At 38.9% G+C, this 20479-nt stretch overlaps 1 protein-coding gene across 1 annotated transcript; it reads right to left on the bottom strand.

Annotated features, from left to right (window-relative positions):
• Positions 1–3344: 3344 nt before the first annotated feature.
• On the bottom strand, positions 3345–8633 carry TM4SF1 (transmembrane 4 L six family member 1). The gene is made up of 5 exons (XM_058844076.1): positions 8398–8633; positions 6562–6651; positions 6324–6472; positions 4771–4951; positions 3345–3832 (listed from the first exon to the last, which is right to left on the bottom strand). The coding sequence occupies exons 1-5, from the start codon at positions 8572–8574 to the stop codon at positions 3818–3820; spliced, it is 612 nt and encodes a 203-aa protein (XP_058700059.1). The 5' UTR covers positions 8575–8633; the 3' UTR covers positions 3345–3817.
• Between the last annotated feature and the right edge of the window lie 11846 nt (positions 8634–20479).

The following is a 20479-nucleotide window of genomic DNA, read 5'->3' as shown; positions in this document are numbered from 1 at the left end:
CTGCTCAAAAATGTCCTCCTTCCCATGACAGGAACTGCAACACAGTTTGCAGAAGAAAGGTTTTTCAGCCTTACTGCACTGTGGGAAAGGGGGCTGTAAGAAGATAAATATACCCAGTCTCTGTACAGAAGGACACACTTTGCCTCATACTACAGAGATTCATTAAGACAACCTTAAGGGGGTACCAATGTGTTACTGACCTGCAATCAGCAGGCTGAGTCAGGGCAATCTTGCAGAGAGTACAGAAGACTAAATAACCCTGGTTAGAAACTGCAAGGCTTTTCACACTTTTAATCAATTACTCTTTCCCACAGCATTATGTGGCTTTGCAAATGAAATACTGCCATTTCTCCAATTGTTTCATTCTGTGCTTACAGCTGAGCTTGCACAGCTACAGACCTGACCTACGTACATGTGACTTCTTGTGCAGGACAAAAGGTCTGGCTGTTGTTCTGAAATGCCTGCTCTTTGCACTGTGCAAAGTCAAAGTCAGACAGCTTTCCCACTGTTGCATGTCATCATTCCCAAACCCTGAGTGTCTAAACACTATCCCAGTAACACAGAGCCAGGGCAGATTGAACACTTGCAGCACAACCCAAGCCTTCAGTCAATCCCTCTATGAGTCATCAGAAAAGAACTCAAGAATGACCTTAAGCTTTACTCAATAGGAAAGCTGGGTCAGAGAACAAAAAAAAAAACCAAAAAAAACCCCAAACAAACAAACAAAAAAAAAACCACAAAAACAACCAGCGCACTATCAAAAGCAGGAAGGCTGATTTTAAAAGCAATGACATCACAAAATATTTTCCTTGTGTTTCCTCTTGAGCTGTTTCAGGCCCTTCACACATGAGGCTTCTCTCATCCTCTCATAAAAGCTGTTCAGATTGCATGTTGTAACTAATTCCATACTATCACTTAACATGAGATCACACAAGGAAACGGGCAAGGTGGTACTCACAAAATTATACCATTTTTCTACCTGTTCTCTGCTGTGACTCTCCTCTTTTTCTAGGAGGTTTCATTTTTAAGTCCTCATTCTTAATCTTCCCATATTTCCTGTTTTACTCTCTCATCTCTCTGGACCCTTTTTTTTCAGGTCTCCTTCTAATCAGAAGTAGTACAAGCCTGTCTTTCCAGACCACAGGCAGAGACAGAACTCATGTCATCTACACCTTGCCATAGAGAGTAAACAGCTGCATTAAAATCATGCACATCCAATCCCCATGACTGATTTTTTTTAGTACAAAATTCAAAGATCATATAATTGGCTGAAATATTTTCTTAAAAGCAAAGGCCAAAATTAGTAGCAACCATCTTATTTTATAATCAACTTTGATGCTATTTCCATTATAACCTGTTCTGATTAGAAGAAGCTAACTTGGGAAATTATGACTGAAGCAGCATTTGTTCTGCATTGCAGCAGTCTGCTTCATGACTTTGTTTTTAAACTGGGCTCTGCAAATAACAAATCTCAGCGTGGTTATTTTTCTGGCACACAATGCCACTAGAACAGGAAACAACTATTTTATACTAAGAATTAAGCAAACCTGTAAGCCAGTTTCTCAAACATCTTGCCAAATGTTGCAAGCACTACTTTTCCATTGCTGTCATTATTCATGAGCTGATTCCAAGCCTGTTACCGAAAAGTCATGTTTACTCTGTGTGTGACTTCTCTGCCAGCTGAAATGAATAAAACTTAAACCAATCACTTCTTCACAATGTAACAGATAAATCTCTCAAAACACTGTCTTATGCACCAGGCAACAAAATAATCCAGCTGGGGATTTTTTACATGACAATACAAATAGTGGGCAGTAATGCTGTGCATTAGGGCTACAAGGATCTGTTGGTGCTACGTACATTTGTGCTGAAGTTTCAAGTCTAAACCCTAGCCTAATCATTCTGTGTATTGGAATTCATAAAATTGTTCCAGTTCTTTAATTGTGTGTACCAGAAAAACAAGTAATTTTATGCAAGAATAAAGGCAAAAATCTTTAAGTTGCATGGTAGTTATACATTATTCTATTGAGGACTCCTTTCTCCACTTTCTCTCCTGCACCCCATTTAACCTTACAGATATTTTTTCAAACAGTGTATCTTCACACACAAAGGCACTGGACCACACAGGTGCAAGGAATTTTGTGTGTATACATATGTGCATGCACGTATTCTCCTTCCTCCCTTCCATAGCAGGGCAGGACAAGGATAGACACTACCAAGAAATGGCATTAAAATCCCTCAATTACTTCTATGTATTTAGGTGTGAATAAATACTCTTGTGAAATTCAGATATCCTGCAATTCTAGACAAACTCTCATCTGAGAATTCTTTTTCTGATGTAGATATATGTGGACAATTTTGTTTTCACAGTTAACTTTTTTTTTCAGGTATGTATTTGTACAGGGCAGACTTAACTGTGCAGACAGTCTGAGATACACCTGAAATTTCTGGCTATCTTTAAAGACTACACTCCTAGTTACAAATAGCCTAAGGATGCACTGACACCCATGGGAGCTTCTTTTTCTCCCATGAATAGAAACCAATTTGCTTGTTTTCAAGGACAATATGAACAGCTAAATTCCAAAACTGAGCCTCCTTCCTTTGAAATAAAGAGCATGTCGCATTTTGGTTTTCACTTGAAAAATGCCATTGCCAGCAGCAATGTTGCCATGCTGGCTTTGCCAGCAATGCTGTTGGCAGCACATTATTCAGATGTACTCATGATGAAACTTTCAGTCTAATGGACAATAAGCTACACTTCAGAGATTCTTACCCAGGACCTTACGGTAATGCCTTCAGGCTGATAACTGGTGAAGTCAGATATTTCAGATTAATCTGTTGTTGCTGACCCTAATTTGGACTGTAATCCTTGAACACTGGGAGGCCTTACGGTCTGCTGAGTGAAGTAAAAAACATCTTGTTTTATCTCAGGTCTGTAATGGAGCAATCAGGGGATGATCCCTCTTGGGAGGGCAGGAGGGGCTCAGCTGTGCAGGGACCCCCTCAGCTCCCTGGTTGGGAACTACCAGCCCTGAGCCAGAACTAAGACTCCACATGTGCTGTTGTATCTGTCCCAAAGCTATTGTTGAACCCTTATTGGTGAACAAACACCCGTTTCAGTTAAATGAGCCCAATCAAGAAAGGAAGCAGTTCCCACTCTGGCAGAGCCTGCTGGAAAGGAAAAACAGGTTATAACCTGATTGCATTAAATCCACATTCTTAAGACACCACAGCCTTTTACTTCAAGACCAGGCAAGCAGTGGTTCAGCATGGGCAGGGAAGGAGTCACTGACACCTCCTGGGTATTTTTAATACAAATCTTTATTTGTGAAATACAGGGGAAGTTCAGAAAAATCCTGAAAAATCCTTAATCATCCACATTTTACTATTGCTTTAGTTCTGGTCCAGCTGACCAAAACCTTTTATCCAGGCCAGGCTAGATTTGGTTTGTGTTCATTTCAAAATCAGAATGAAAGAGCAACTTTATTGGGAAGGCAGGACAAAGTACAGAGCTGTTATGTCAGTAGAAAGAGAAAAATAAATAACGCCACTTTAGTTACATGTGTTAAAGCAGTTGCCTGTACCAAGATGAAATGAACCAAAGACATTCAGGATACATTTTGCCTTCCGGTTCAGGCAGGTTAGTAGAAAACCTGCATATGACTCCAACAACAAAGGCCCCAAGTCAGTTAAATTCATGCCAACAGCACAGTTTGACAACAATGTGAACCTCAGTATGCACAGAATGTTTAAAAAAAAATCCACAGTATATTCATTACAGCACACACATGCATCGATGTCAATGCATTGTCAGGTTCTAGCAAACGTATGCCTGTGGGGGGGACAAAAAAGAAGAAATGTATTAATGGAAAGAATGCTACTATTGTATCCAACTAAAAATGCAAAAATTAACCTGATCACATTTAGAAAACTATAGCATAGCTCTTCTATACTGTAGTTAGAGCAAGGAAGACAGGAAGAAGAAAAGAGTAATAGCTTTGAAAGAGCCCCAACACTCAACTATGTCAATTAAAAATGTGAAACACATGCTTACCTATAGTGTGTGATATAAATTATATGTGGTTCATACTTGAAGCCATGGTGCTATCCAGCTATCCAACACTAGCACCCTGAGAGTGATTTTGGAATATGCCCAAACTATTTGACAAAGCTTTAAAGAAAATTGAAGAAAATTTCTTTTCTTCACCAAAAAAAATTAAAAAAAAAAAAAAAAATCCACCTTCAAACCCCTTCCAGATCTGTTTGAAGATTTTGTTAGCTATGTGCAATTTAATTCTCTTATTTCCACTAAGCAAGGCCAGGATGCTGCAGTTTTCATTATTTGCAGCATATTGTCAGTAGCTTGTGAGCTACTGTGGACAAAACACAAGGCTAACACAAAACACTTAGAACAAGCACCACACTATTCAACAGTGGTTTAGGCAAAGACCACAACTGCCAGGAGATCTGTATCTCAGTTATATCAGCTATACAGTGCTGATGATCACGTGTCACTGGACAGATAAAAGCCCTCCAGCTCCTAGTTCTCATGCAGATTAATGTCACTGTGACAGTTAAGAAAACAGCTGAAAACACGTGATCAAACACTACATGAAAATTTTAATCACAACAGGGCTATAGAAACAGCTGTAGAGGGAACTGTTGCTTAAGAATACTTATAAAGTAACTGCTGAGTAAAACTCCACAGTAGTATAAGTAACAATTTTCATGTTCATCTGAGAAGCATGGGTATATCTGCAAATTACTTACCTCCTCATGACTGCAGCACAACCCACACAGTCCTCCAAGAATGCCATTGATTATCTGTATGAAGCACAGAATGAATTCTATTCCTCCCAAAACAAGGAGGATGGAAAAGAGGGTGACGTTCCACTGCACAATGTTTTGAGGTTCCTGACATTCAGACCACTTGTTATACTCAAACAAGTACCTGTACACAACAATTAAAAGTATATTAACGTTGTGTTAGAGTGGGATATTTACCATATACTAGAATTATACAAATTATGTCTAGTCTGTAACTGCACTGAGGATATTAAGACTCTATAGAGTCCTAATAGGCTAGGTTCCCTTAGGAATCTATTCCTAAGGGGATAGAAAAAGCAATTGTTTACTCCATGCAAGGTTTGTTTGGTTTAGGGACATGTTGAAATATCAACCACATGTTTTTGCTAAGTCTTAATTTCTTTTTAAAAAATATCTAAACTATAAAGACAGAATTTCCTGCTGCTGATTAAACTGAGGCACAAACTCAAGAAAGCTGAAAGAGCAAAGGTTTTTCTCAAAATAGCCACAGAGCTCTGCAGGACTGGGCCTTTTTTCTAAAGATAGCAGTCACTGATCTGAGGCAAATGGGTTGCTTTCTCTCCTGTGTTGCTGTCTTTGGGCCCTCACATGCTTACTTGGATAAGCCAAACACAGAACAAATTTGGTGAGGTACTCCAGTATTTCAGCTGTTACTGCTCACTCACGACTTAAGAACATCAGCACCTGCCTTCAGCAAGGACTCAACCTAGTTCTTCTACACTCATTCATGGTCAGGGGAATGAAGAAGGAGGAATGATTCCTCTTGGGAGAGATACAAGTGAAATATAAAATTCAAACTCTACTGCAAAGAGCTATATGTGGCTTCTTAGTACTCCAACTGCCTCTAGTCTGACATCAGCCACAAACTGTTGCTAGATACAGCCCTGAGGCTGCCAACCATACAGACACTTTAAAAGCATACCATGATATCCACATCAGAATTTATGTGCATTAATGGGGAATAGCAGACTGAGGCTTTTTTTTGCAGGAGAACCTTAATTAGGGATAATTAGGGAGGAGCTTCTTGCCCTCTCTGCCTTGCAGTGTACAAAAATTCTTGTAAACCTTCTCAAGTTTCATTTATGAGATTCTATGCCATTGTCACTAATGTGTGCATTGTGCCACTTTATGCTGGTGCAAAGCAGCTTCAGAAGCAAGCCTAACAAATCAGACTGTTACACAAATGATGAGACAAGTATCTTAATAATCACTATTCCTAGTTTGTAAATTCTTCAAAGTCCTAAAACTTTGTACTTTGTTTGAGATGTTCATGGACATGAACCATATATACGATGGATGGATTTAATCACCTATATATATTTCTATGCATTTGGGTTTATGCTGTAGCAGCGAGGGTAACTGATGCCATTGGTTAAGTTCTTACTAAGTGGGAAGGATAAAGCTATGAATAGATCTTGGTATATGGTTACTGGACATTGCTGAAAGCCCATGTGTACATTGGGAAGAGATAACATCCTCATGAACAGATAACTTACCCTCCAGAGGAGTCAGTGAAAGGGTAGATCCAGTTTCTCTCTAGGTGGGTAAAACAATACGGTCCTTGAGACAAGCCCAGTGCTGAAATGATTATACAGTATCCAGAGCCAAGGATCCCAACAAAGGCTGCCAGAACTGAGGACAGTATCTGCACAGCAGACATAAATGTGAACTTTCAGCACAGTCATCACCTTGTCTTTGGGATTACCTGGGACTGGGATAAACAGGCTCACTTACCGCACAGCTCTTTCCACCTCCCTCATGGCCAAAGCATTCACAGCAGTCATCATTGTGAAGCCCAATGAACACTGCTGCTGGAATGAGTACCTGGGTATGGAGCAAACAAACCACACTGTTCCTTTTGGTTGCACAGAGAGGGCAGATAAAATACAGTCTTTAAATTGCATTCATTTATGTTGCTTCTTGGCAGTGAGACTGTACAGGCAATTCAGCTTTACTCTTATTTAACACAGTAGGCATCTAGCTATCATCTCACTGACATCACCAGCCCTGGGACAGGTATATTTCTATCGCCACTTTGTGGCAATATTGCACTTAAGCACAAAGAGAGACTGTTGGGGTATTGCTACATTTAAAGTATTTCAGCTTTAAAAATTTCTGTTCACATTACAGTCTGTAATTGTAAACAAAATTCTTGGGGGTGAGGGGAAAGCGTCAACTTTATTCCAATGAGGACTACAAATAAAGATTTTTGAAAAACAGCTACTGCCAATATACTTGCTATTTAAGAGCAATCATCATTGCCTGTGTGACAAACCAGTCTGACTGGAGTAGAAAGTCTACTGAAATTTTGCACAATTCAAACAAACATCTCGTTACAGACATCTATTTTTTTCCAAGATTTCACAACCAGTTTCCAGTAACAGAAATGCAAATAACAAAGCAGAAGCTATCCATGAGAAACAAAGCATCCATACTCCAGGGTTTTTAGCATAAAATCAAGAATGAACAGAGCTGATGAAAAGAGGATCCTCCCACCAGCAATAGTAGCACTTCATGCTGTCCACTTATAAAGACTCTACACCCAAGAGTACTCTGAAAAACCATAAAGAAGGTTAGAGAGTTATTTGCAAATGCCCCAGATTTACTTAACATGAAACGAGAATAAGAATTATCCTGTTGAACAGACGTATACTTCTCAGCCCTTACTCAAACCTGTTGCTGAGCCCCAATGCTTCAAGTCCAGAAGAGGTTGCACAAGTGTGCTGCAGGAGAAGTTCCATTGATTTCACTTGTGTTACTCTGTGTGTAAAGACCAGTCCTTGCAAAGCCCACTCCAGGTCCCATTGGGACTGTAACACAGCTGTAAGCACCTCTCACAACACAAAGCACCTTAGCATGCAATTTTTTTCAACCTGTCATTTGCAGACACCTTGAGATCATAGAATCACAGAGTGTTAAGAACCAGAAGGGATCTGTAACCTATTTCTAAGAGAATTTCTAAAAGCAGATGAAAAAGGAAGCCTGGAATTAGGGGTCTTAAATATGCTCCAGTGTGGTCCACAAAACTGAAAAGGTAGAAAATAAGAACTTCAAATTAATGACATCCTATAATGAACACACTCAGTCCTTGCATTCTGTTATTCAAAAGCAAAGGTTTGACAACTACCACTCAGTTCCTCTGAATAAACAGCTAAGGCAGAGAATTACCTGTCAGCATGTCATATAATAGAAATTAAGGAATTGTATCTAAATGCTCATTTAGGCATTAGGGGCATTTAAAAGGAGAGTGGTTCAATAATATAACAAAAATTTAAGATTTAACCCTTTATGCAAACTCTGACCTGCTGAGAGGCTTGGTTTCACTTTTGCATTTGGATTCTGTGCCCTAGACCCCATGATTTTTTCAGCTTTAAAGTGAGATAATGTTGTAGTTAAGATAATCAATAGTAAGCAATAATAGCTATGGGATAATATAACTCCTTTTTATACAACTCCAGAGACACCTGTTGACAAGATATTTGATGAATAAATTCAGGTAACCAGTAGAGAAAGAGCAGTACCAAGTACCTCCAAAACAAACTTGAAAGAATACACTAGGTTATTACTTACCAGAAAGCCTCCACCTAGAATGCCATGAAGGCACTCCACGTATTTGCTGAGGTGATGCTCTGAAGCATATCTTGTTTCGCCATTGGGAAAATAAAGTAAAGTGTTGGCCACAATGCAGAGGAGGGCAAGGATGAGCAACTTATAACCAACACATCTAACACACCTTCCAAAACACATGTTCTCAGCTTTAAAAATCCTCCTTCAACTTGTCCGATTCAACCTATCTTACACCTGTCTACACCTAAAAGAAGATCAGTGTTTATTCTCACCTCCTTAAATACCAGGGGTTACCTAATCACCTGGATGACGTTTTCAACCCTTCATAACCACCATTCCCAATTGCAGAGTGAGAGAGCAGGGATGGCAGAACACCACCGCCCTTTTTAAATGCAATAATTGTAGATGAACCAAATGCAATGAAGGAAATATTGAATACTAGGTGATTTCACACTAACATATGATGCTTGGAATAATCACTGGTGAACATGATTAGATGTGAACAGGCTTAAACCACAACACAAGTCCTGTTAGGAAGGAAAAATGTTTTGTTTTCTTTGTTAGAAGCTGCTTTGAATTTTAGGTTTATAGACTGATTCAGAACAACCTGAAGCCAGGGAAAGACTTGGCTGACTTAACAGCACTGAGTCAGTTTTGAGTATAAACACAGTAAGTTCTACAGCAATGGCAAGTATGTAGAGCAACCTCTCACTTTGCTGTCCTGTTGATGGAACAACAGAAAACCTCACCGGGAGGTTGGAAAACAAATAAAATTAGCAGGTAGGCTTCTTAGGAGTGTCTTTGTCCTTTTCATTATAAGATGAACTGAATTTAGATTAACAATCAATGTAAATGGTTTGGTAACAGCTAAACCAAGCAAACACTCCTGAAAAGTACTGCTTTAAAAAAAGCTCGATTATAAAAGAGATTCCTTGCACTAAAGTATCCTGTGTAGAAACACATAAAAAAGAAAAATGCCAAGAAAGAAGCAGATTGTATCCAAGGTTTCTAAATGGTGTTTCATGTACCAGTAACATTAATTTCCATAGTAAATGGAGACACAAAGGGAGTGTAAAAATTAAGATCTAACCTTTTCTCATGCAAATTTTTCTAAAATATCCCAGAGCCTTTTTCTTCACATACAGCTCAACACAGAGGTGTGAGCTGCCATGCCCACTGTCATCACATGACAGGAGGTAACTAAAATGCACAGGTCCAGACTAGATCCAGGTGCTGCTGCTGCCATTATCACAGCACAATGTAATTGTCATTGCAAAACCAGAAGCTAGACAAATGGAGTTTGGAAATGTACAGGATATAAGAAGACTTTAATGAAACTTTTTAAAAAAAATTTCAAGTTTCTTTTTTTGAAGGTGGGGTGGGATGTGTTTAAAAGCTAAGTAACACAGTAGACACAAGCCCAAGTCAAGACCATGGTATTCTTGCAAGAGATGTGAACAACACTTTCGCTGAGAAATAGTGTGCAAAAATAAAAGATGGGTGGTGAAGCAGGGGAAGAGAGCAGGCTGGTGCAGCTGTGGCTTTGTGATGTAATTTCTCCGGGTATTGTAGCTGCTGACCTTGGAGACTTCCTTCATTATGAGAAATATCCTCCAATTGTACAAACATAGGCTGGCCATTATTGTGTGCTTCACCTCTAATGACTATAACAACCCTAAACATTATCCTGCAAGTTTCCTCTGCAGAACAAGACAGACACTCAACTGAAAACTTCCTTTATTTTGTTGGGCTAAAAAACCCAAACCACTCCTTCTCGAAAACCCACCACCCAATACCTTTCCCCCCACCTCAACAACCACACCAGCATATAGCCTGTGGGACACAGATTTAAAACCCTAGCCTTAACCATATATTTAGATTTAAAACCCTAGCCTTAACCATATATTTGAAAACTGTTCTATTTACAACTTAAATAATGGCTTTCTAAATACTTAATTGAAAAAAAAAATAACATAATCAATAACTCCCTATATTTAAGATCAATTCTATATTTAAAATGTCTTCCAGTGACCTTGAAAACAGTGTGAAAAAAGAAAGAAACAAAACATTGTATTTGATGAAAATACATTTTTTTTACATTAAAAGACCTGGTCAGGTGTGAATCAAGGGGGCTTCACTAATGCTACTGCCATCTGGAAACCCTAGAGTACAGCTTCTACCAGAATGTCTCAATATAACCTTCCTTTGCAGAATTTCTGGTGGTCCCACCCACCATCAAAAAATGGTTAATGGAGGAAGGTATCTCCCATGAAAGCACTGGCAGGATGTGTACACCGTACAATACCTGCAGGTGAGACACAGCATGGGAAACAATGGCATGGGCTTCACTGATTCATTTGCAACACAACGTATGTATTTACACAGGTTATTAAGTCCCAGTTGTTTTCTCTTGTAACCTGTTCTCATTTAGTCTTTTACTATTGAACAGGTTGATGCTTATGGGGGCCGATGCTAGCTCTGACAATTGTTGGGAACACAGTGGGAATGTGTCATCACCTACTGGCTAAACCAAGGGCAGGCTCTTGGCGAGCTGTGCAGAGCTCCTGGTGACCTTAGGACAACTTCCTTTGACCCATCCACACTGCCATCTATTTCTCAATGTCCAAATGATGCATTACCCATGTTTTCCAGTAACCACCCACAAAAACACTGTGAGGCAGCTGAAACTGTTCTCACCGTTTCTCAAGTGCACGTTGGTTGACAAACTCAACCTGGACAGTCACAAGAGGAAACTGCTCATCATGAAGTCCTTGGTGCCTATGGTTTCCTGGCCACAGACAGAAGAAAGTCTCCAGATTACTTTTATTAATTAGATCACAACTCCACAGATGAGCAAATGAGCTACTTATGAGCACAAGCAACTACCTGTTGTCATGAAAGCAGTTTCTCCTAACACAGCTGTAACACACATGCATGTGCTTGTTTGCTATCTCTGCCACCACTTTGAAACAGAAAACTGATCTGAACCATAGAAGTCAGCTTGCAGTAAGTGCTCACACTTCTATGTAACAACACACACTGACGCATATAGAGAACATTTCATTTATTAGTAATAATGCTGATCTAAGAAGGAGTCAGCAGCAATGCAACAAAAGTAGTTTTGCCATTTAAACAACCAGTTCAGAGACTGAAAAGCTTACAATCAAGGCAGAGCTACCACTAAATGAGTGTATAGAAATTCCTTTCTTTAAAGAAGAACCCATAAACCTTACTTAAGAACAACTATTACTAGTCCTGGACTTGCAATGCCACAATCAAATAAACCACTTCAAACACTGTTTTCGGGTGACATACAAAAACAATGCTGTAGCCTGCATTCATTAATTCTTCCAACAATGTTATTATAATAAAAGTAGGACATAGGACAAACAAATTCTATTTCTGAAACAGCCTATGGGTGAAACCTTGCCCCTGCAAAATGGCCAGCAAAAGTTCATTTCCTTTGGATTGTACTATCCACACACACAGATTTGCATTTTAGATTTCTAGTCTGTCCCTAAAAGTGTGACATTCTTGCAAAAGTGAAACAAGAGTGAGGCATTATCATCACTGTACTGTAAGTATCCTCTCTTCTACACTGTGTGTTTGAAATGGCTGTATGGATCAGAAAACTGGCATCATCTTAGCATACAAAGTCTGCATAGCACAGCACAAGGAACAGATGGCCTTCCGGCTCACTGTGTGTCACTGATACCTCCCCTCCCCTGCAGCAACCACAAAAAACAGACGTTGAAAACATGGAACAAAAACTAGTATTATGGCTTTGGGTCTTGTGGTGCAAAAGTCAGTCAGTAATTAACTTGGTGTTTCTCATAAAGGGATATTGTTGGTACTGAACTTCTAATCCAGAAAAAAAAAAAAAAAAGAAAAAAAAGAGACTAGCTCTATCATACCATGTATTTTAGATCTGTAAGCTCAAAGAAAAAAAAAAAAAAAAGAAAGAAAACTGAAAAGCACCAAATTCTTTGCCTTTTTCCTCCTTAGCATATGCTTCAAATATTGCTCATGCTGTCTTGCCTCTGAAATTAGCCATTACTAAGTTCATGTCAATTAAATATTTTAAATTATACTTGCTGAACAATCTCACAGCTGCTGTTTGGCTGGGAACAGTCTACATATTGATTCCATAGCATTAGGATGGGAAACGAATGTTTAAATTTAACACGTCTTTCACATTAGCATGATTGAAATTGCAGCATGCTGTCTTTACTTGCATGTATTTCAGCATCAGTAGCAGTTGAATCAGACATCACAATCAGAAAAGCAAATCAGACGTTACCACAAGATTCTTGAAAGATGATTTCCTAAACTGTAATCCCACCCTTCCACCAATCTTTGCTATCATCATTTAAATTGGAATCCTGATATCCTTTTTATCAATACACACTCAGTGCAAAGAATCTTTGCTACAAGATGTTCCTTAAAATGGCTGTCAATGATAATGCCAATTATTTCTCAGTGATGTTCCTCCAAGGGGTACATCAAGACCTCAAAAATGCTACACAAAGGTAGCACACATTTTAGTAGGACAGAATCTTTAGGAAAACCCCCAAAATACTATTTTAAAAAATATTTTAAAAAGCAATTTAAAAGAACCAATTTAAAAACATGATTAAAGAATAAATTAGTCTACAGAGGATCTTTTTTCATCTATGCAACATTTAATGGAGAAAAGAGGAAGAAAATAACATTCAGTGCTGATGTGGTACAAGATACAGAGCTCTACTGAAGCTTCTTTTCACCAGGTTTTCAAACTCACAGATATGGTACCTTTCTAATGAGCTGCAATTGACTTGGAGGATGGGGAACTACTGATTTCCTGAACTTGGTCTTGTCTATTCCTTTGTACTGTAATTATGGCTAAAGGTAGCTGTGCCATTTGTGTACCAAAACGTGGAATTTAGTGCTGCAGAAATACAGATGGGTTCATTCCAGAACAGCATTCTGTCACACAGCTATCTCCTTGGACTCCCAGGGGTCAAATCCTGCCCATGGGACCTTCTGCCAGTGCTCAGAAGATGGAGTACCCCAAGAATTCCACCAACTCCCTCTAGTGATAATCAGGCTGCAACCAAAGAGGTTCTGCTGGGCCCATTCATGGTCCTCTGTCTCCAGTGACCTCTAGCTTTCAAGTCTTCCACAGTAGCTCCTGAAATACCATCTTGAGGTGAGAGGCGTCTGCCTTTGGTGGAAAACAACAATGCTCAGTAACAGCTCCTGGAGGCACAGGAGCTCACAAGGAACTCTTACAGGAAGAGGAAATGAACTAAGGCACCATGCCCACCATGTCAAACCTTGAGGCTTTGACAGGATAGGTGGGATTTGGTTCAGGCGTTAGTTCCAAAAGAGAGCTCTTCCAAGAATAGACTTATAAATGGTAAGCTGAAAAAAAATATAAACCAACTTTCTTCTTTTACAGAAAACTAGTCTTGCTCTCTGCTCTCCTTAAGCACGAAGGAAACAAAACAAACTGTAAGTTTCCTCTAAAAGTGAGGAGAAAAAACCCTCAAAGAAATCAAAATACCACAATCCTTCCCCGGCATCTGCACTGAATCAGATGGAACTTCCCTTCAAAAAGGCAGGCACCGTCTTTGAGGAAACTGCAACCATGTCAACAATAGTACTTGTCAGGCAAAACGTCCTGGGCTTTTACATGTTACACTCTATTGACTCCCAGGATTTTGATAAATTACACTCTGCTCTAAGATGGAGACATAGGGCTTACTAAAAGAGCACTACTTAAAAACATACAAAGAGCTCAAGGAAAATTAGGATGTGTCCTGTGAAACCATTGTAATTACAAAACCATTAGAGTGTTCTTCATATAGAGACTTTTAAAGTTAGTTGCTGATTAATCCAGACTATGATTAATGTGCAATGACTAAAAAGATTATCGCAACAGAAATTAGTTTCCAGTCAATTTTCATTACAATGTATTATTATTATTTTAATTCTTAAACTCTTCTTATCTCAACCCACCAGTTTTCTCACTATAAACCCTCCAACTGCTTCCCCATCCCATCAAGGGCAGAGTCAGCAAGCAGCTCTGTGGGGCTGAGCTGGGTTAAACCATGACAAGCGTCTAAACAGTACGTTGCTAAGTATCATTAATAACAAGGTTCTATTAAAGTTTATTGCTAGTAACTCAGTCCTGATAACGCTAGGTATGAATGAATGAACAAATGTTGCCAAGACAGAGTCTGGACTTTGTTTTTCATTATTTAAAATTATAAAACAATAATATGAAAAACATAAGACATTTCTACTTTTCTGTCAAAATAAAGTGAAGATCTAAAATTTACAAGCTCATCTTGCAAAGAACTCAGAGATCATCCTTAACATTGCAAATTATACTTACAAAGAGCAAAACCAAAAGTAAACACCATTGGTTAGAGGGTACAGAGTTGTCAGGGCTATATAACTTTGCACTGCAAATGGAGTCACTTTATCTTAATGATAAGGGGTCCCAGTACCTTAGAAGTCATGACAGACACTCCTATCTTTCCTTGCCTTAAAGAAAAAAGACTCAGCTACGGCCACAGCACTGCAAGAGTAACTTTACCAACACTGCATTTCCACAGTTCTGCGTGGAACTATGGCACAAGGCTGAACTTAGTCTGTGAACTATAGAAAAAAGGCTGACCTGCTGAGGCTAGTGAAGGCGTGTAACACCCTCACCTCCTGGACTTGGCTAACACACATGCAGCAGTCTGTCCTCTCCTGGAATCTCACACCTGCTCTGCAGAATGAGAAAACAGGCAGAAGAGGCTGCAACTCCACTCCTGTTCTCCTTTTGAATTAAAAAGGCTTTGTGTGAAACAAAAACTAGTTCCTTTAGTAAGGCAGAGCTTAACATGAACAGAAAATATGTATTTTTAAAAATTTGAAAATTAACTATTCTGTCCCGTAGAAGTAGTATAGTTTGGACTCTGATCATCTTCTCAAATAGTCTTCACAGACACTAGACCATGTTTTATTTGTAAGTACTTTCTCACTTGTGGTCTAAGTTCTCAGCTATCTGGAACCAGTCGTGTTCCAAAGCCCATGCGGTTGCATTTGAGTAGAGAGCAGGCCTCAGGGCATTACCTCAAGGATACACCACAGTAAAGTAATTAATCTCACTTCTGATGGCAATACATTTTCAGAGCTAGATTTCCTACTGCTTGAAATGCAGAAAATAAAACTTAGCACCCATAAAAGTTCTGTCTCAGTTAAAAATGAACTACTAAGTACCTATAAGACAAATCTCACCCCCATATTGTGAAGTGTGGGACTGTGTTAGGCTAGATGCCTCACACTAGTACAGCACTGGAGAAATTTAAGGAGAGCAATTCCAAATTGGTAGTATAAGCCATAAGGAAGTGACCTCGAGTTGTGTCAAGGGAGGTTTAGATGAGATACTTAGAAAAATTTCTTAACCAAAAGGTTTGTCCAGCCCTGTGGTGGAGTCCCCATTCCCAGAGGGATTTAAAAGCTGTGTAGATGTGGCACTTGGGTACAAGGGTTACAGTGCCCTTGGCAGTACTGGGAGAATCGTTTGACTCAATGGCCTCAGGGAGCTTTAATGCTTATACTTCTATGATAATCTGAAGCAATTGAGACACACCAAGGTTTAGATAAAACTTGGAAATTATAGACGTTATCATATGAAAGACAAAATACTACATGGAACAGAGGTCCTCTAATAGCTATATGGAGCCAAAGTCCTCTAATAGCTATATAATGCCTATATCCATATTTCAACCTTATAACTAATAATTGGTTAGGTTCAAACACAATCCTGTCAATAAATTAAAGTAAACATATATATCTAAAGTACACAAACCCAGACTAACACAGCCTGGTACTTACACACATGGGAATTTCTACTTCTGCATAAGTAATCACTGTGCTCATTGATTTTCTTACGTTCCTTTAATAAAGCTGTCATTATGCAAAGCATTAAGATGATTTTTAGCTACAAGACCTTACTAAGTATGGACCTTATTGAATTTAACCTGGCTGCAAACCCCATCAGCTACCAATATTTCATTTCTGCCTTTCAAACACACTAATGAAACAAAACCCTTAAATAGAAAGATTGCTGCTGACAGCCAGCTCGTTGGGAAGCAGAATCATGTTGTGGGGGTTTGGGGAGCTTCACTGTAGGGTCCTTCTTCCATGCTCTGCTCCACACACACTGGTGCAGTTCCTGCCATGCTGAGCTCTCAGCTAGGAACAGAAATTCTGGGCCTGGACATTTGCCATGGAAAGCAGAAGAGCTCTCAGGAGAGCTGCAGTCCTCTTTGATTGAATACAGTCTCCCTCTTTTCCCCTCCACCCAAGGAAAATGGCTGGGATGCTGCTGGTTTTGCACATGTTGCCCCATGTGATGGAGACCAGTTCTGAGCAAAACAGCTGCCAAGAGGTACCAACACCCACAGATACAGAGACTTCATAGCTACAAGTGCTGCCATAGCATCCATTTGCTTCTCTGATCATGCTGACTGAGATCTAAGGTTTAAACCAGCTCTCTCTCATTTTTACCATTCTCTGACTGTCCAAGCAAAATTTTTAATGTTACTGTTAGGCAAGAGGAAAATATCATGAAATCATTACACAGTAATTTTTTTAATTGAACACTTTCCAACTTTTTCTTAAAATTAGGTTAATACATCAGTGCACCTCTTCCCTTTCTTTACTTTTAAGCTGATTTAAAACCCACAGATAACTTGTTTCTAATAGGTCTTTACTGCTTTACTACTTTAGCAATTGTTATTTTCTTTTTTCTAACTACTTTTAATTTTTTAAGTAGCACATGGACTAATGTTATAAAAACAAACAATTTTTTAGCCAAATTATTTAATGGAGACATACTTCAAATACTTGTGAGGGAAGTCTGATAACCATCATATGTACAGAAGCAGATTAAAATCTCCAATGACAGAATTCCTTCTCATACTACAGAGTATGCAAGGGAAGAGAAAATATCTCTAAAAATTAATCAGCTGAGAACACTCCTTGACATCAGATCTGGGCAGGCTGTTTTTCTAGGTACCCAACCCTTGTCAGATCAGCACAGACTGAGATCGCATCAGTGAAGCTGAGTTCCACAGCCTCAGCATCCGAATGCAGCAGCAGAAAATCTACAATTGCATTAGATTTACCACACATTGTAACATGGTCCATGTTACTGCACAGTACAGAGCAGTAAAAAGCACTGTATATCCAGACATTATTCACAGAACTCATGGTACTAATTTCATCATATTGCTCACAGCATTGTGCAGTAGTTAACAGTGAGAAATTCTGAAAAAGTATAAAGTTGTTTATAAGTATCAGTTAAATCATGCTGGAAATTTTCTTCAAAGTTTATTTTGTAGTTTGCAAAATAATGTGTTCAACACAAAATTCAAAATGGTCTCATACTTTCTCCAATAAAATCACACTTCAATTAGTAGCAGAAAACTATTCATTGTACAGTTTACTTGAACTGGAGCCTTGCCTTTCACCTGTATCAAGGAATACTTCTTTTGAACTATAGGTGGCTGAAAATTTTTATGGATTTGTTCTTCTGTGTCTGAATCATTCTTTCAGACTTGATCAGACTTGGAAAACAAACACATGCTTCTCAACTTTCTTACTGGATATGAAAGACATACCTTTAAAATTAGAACTCTCCAAAATGTTTAGAGTCAAAGCTATGATTCTTTCTCTATATGGAGGCATTTCCCAAACATTCACACGCTACAGGGAGGAAAAAAAGCTTTTTCTTCCTGCTTGAAACAATAAAAAAGCATTATTAAAAATTTATATTAAAACCAGCACAGTGAATGTATTTCTTCATAATACAAACTCCCAAAAGCAAGGTAGTCTTTCCCCCCTTCTCTAAAACAATCTTTTAGAATAAGATATAGGCATTATGAATTGGCACAGTGTTCTGCAGTAACAACCCAACCCAATTTGCCCAACCCAATGTAAGAGGGGAAATCTTGCTCCTTCACACAGAATAGATTTCACTTGCAGATGAGTTACAGAAGGGTGGTTTTTATAACACACTTGAAATTTGCTTACATGTAACAGTCAAAACAGCTTATGAGAAATATGTAAAATTATGAAGTTATGAAGTTATTTTTTACCTTCAGCACATGATATCTAAACAACATGTAAAAGAAAAAAGCCTGGAGTGCCAGTCTGCTTGCTCACAAGAGGACATCAGTAGAAGCAAGGTGCCCTGTAAATCCTGCCAAATATACTCACACCTGAACTTTTATTTTGTGGGAAAACTGTTACCCTAGTCCTGAGCTCCAGGACACAGCTCCCTGGGCTGCTGCTGCTCTGCTGTACTGGTGCCTCTCAAAACCTTTTGCTGCTTGAGATGGCACATAAGAAGGCAGCACAGCCCACATGACCTGCCTACTGATAAGGTGTTTGACAAAAAGATGTGGTTTTGTAAGTCCTCAGCCTGAGGAAGGCCTATGACTTTCCTCATGTTGAGGAGGCATTTTAATGATCTGTTGTCAGGAACTGGGCACCCCAACTTTTTCTACCTGCGTACTCCAAAAGTAGTGATGTTTGCTCCACTTTCAAAATGTGCCTCTGCACACACTGGCTTGCCCCAGCCTCCAAAACCTACCACTTTTCTTTGACAGGATCAAGGCATGAACCACTCCTCCTGGCCAACAACATACTCAAGCAGCCAGCTAAATCCATCCCAATGGAAGGAATTTCCTTCCCTGCTGCAAAGCTCTGGCACAGGTATCCCCACACCTGCTGGAAATTTGTGACAGTTACGAGGTGCCACTACAAACCACGGCAAGACAGATCCAGCACTTTCATTCCTCTTCCAGCATATATATCATCCTGACCTCAAGCTAACCCAAATTATCTTGCTAAGTCTACAAAAATCTTTCAAAGTTTTATGTCTACTTTCAGAGATGCTATGTTTTGGGTTTAGTACTGCTCAGCACATGAATGTTCCCTCGTTGAAAATAGTCAATTCAGTTGCCCAACAGGTAGCCCATTATGTTTAAGAGTCTGTCCTCTGTTGCTCAACTTGGACACAACTCCCATGGCTGTAATTAAAAAATTTCCTCAAGTAAAGGCTACAAGCATGGGTGTGGATGTAGCCAGGTATTTCAAAATAGTCTCTGTGAGCCATGCTGAGGACTTCTGCTTCTTTCTAAAAATACCTCTTAATAGGCAATGGGTGTGCCACTGAATGAATGACTAAGAACTTTTTCCTGCGAGCCCTGGATTAGATGGAATGCTTGTCCTTGGTGTTACAGGGTACTGTGTCTAAGAGGTGGGTGTGCAGAGTATGCTGACCTTTCTGAAAATGCAAAAATGTTGAGAAAATACAACTCATAACTTCTAATAAAAACCTTCCTTTTTCATACACATTTTGCAACCTATCATTATATAGCCTCACTATAAAACAGAACCGCAGAAGTTTTCAGAAGTATGAGGAATATTAGGAAGTAGGCAAAACTGAAATATCTAATCAGAAATAAGTATCTAATTAAAAATTTAAAATGCAACTCTGTTTTTCTAAGTATAGAAATATATGCCTTCTTATGAGGCATACCTAGACATTCAATCTTATCTACATCTTTTGGGTAGATGCATTCCAACTAAAAAATAACTTGGGAACAAAACAAAACTCACTGTGTATCAGATGCCCTAGAATATTACGAAGAACTAAACATGTTGGTCTTTATTTTTTTTTAATTTTTAATTTTTTATAATATTCTTACTACATTGTAACACCTGCTATGCATTTTGCAGAAATGCCTGTTATGAGGGATAATGATTATGATAATGATAACAGTCAAGAAAGCAGAGACCACTTTTTAAAAAGCCTTTGTCTTAAAACTCCCATATTTGTTACTTTTTAAGGACTAACAGAAGTTCTGGAAACATCTGTTTCCACATCATTACAGATACAACCTAAATGCACCACCACTAAGGAAGTATAATTTCTAAAGTCTACCAGCACTATTAAGAAGATCTCTTATTTTCAAGTGGACCAGAGGGAAAAGTAACCACACACCATCAAGTCCAGCGGTAGATTTCTCATAATTTA

Source organism: Poecile atricapillus, chromosome 8 (genome assembly GCF_030490865.1).
Source record: "Poecile atricapillus isolate bPoeAtr1 chromosome 8, bPoeAtr1.hap1, whole genome shotgun sequence".
Classification (NCBI taxonomy): Eukaryota; Metazoa; Chordata; class Aves; order Passeriformes; family Paridae; genus Poecile; species Poecile atricapillus.
The sequence above is the reverse complement of the archived record's forward strand: the minus strand, read 5'-3'. Positions and strand labels throughout refer to the sequence as shown.

Excerpts from the sequence above, each read along its gene's own strand:
- TM4SF1 (XM_058844076.1), bottom strand. The coding sequence starts at position 8,574 with ATGTGTTTTGGAAGGTGTGTTAGATGTGTTGGTTATAAGTTGCTCATC. Across the intron at positions 6,652-8,397 it reads TTCTAGGTGGAGGCTTTCTG|GTACTCATTCCAGCAGCAGT; the intron begins GTAAGTAATAAC and ends CTCCATACCCAG. Across the intron at positions 6,473-6,561 it reads GAGGTGGAAAGAGCTGTGCG|ATACTGTCCTCAGTTCTGGC; the intron begins GTAAGTGAGCCT and ends TCTGCTGTGCAG.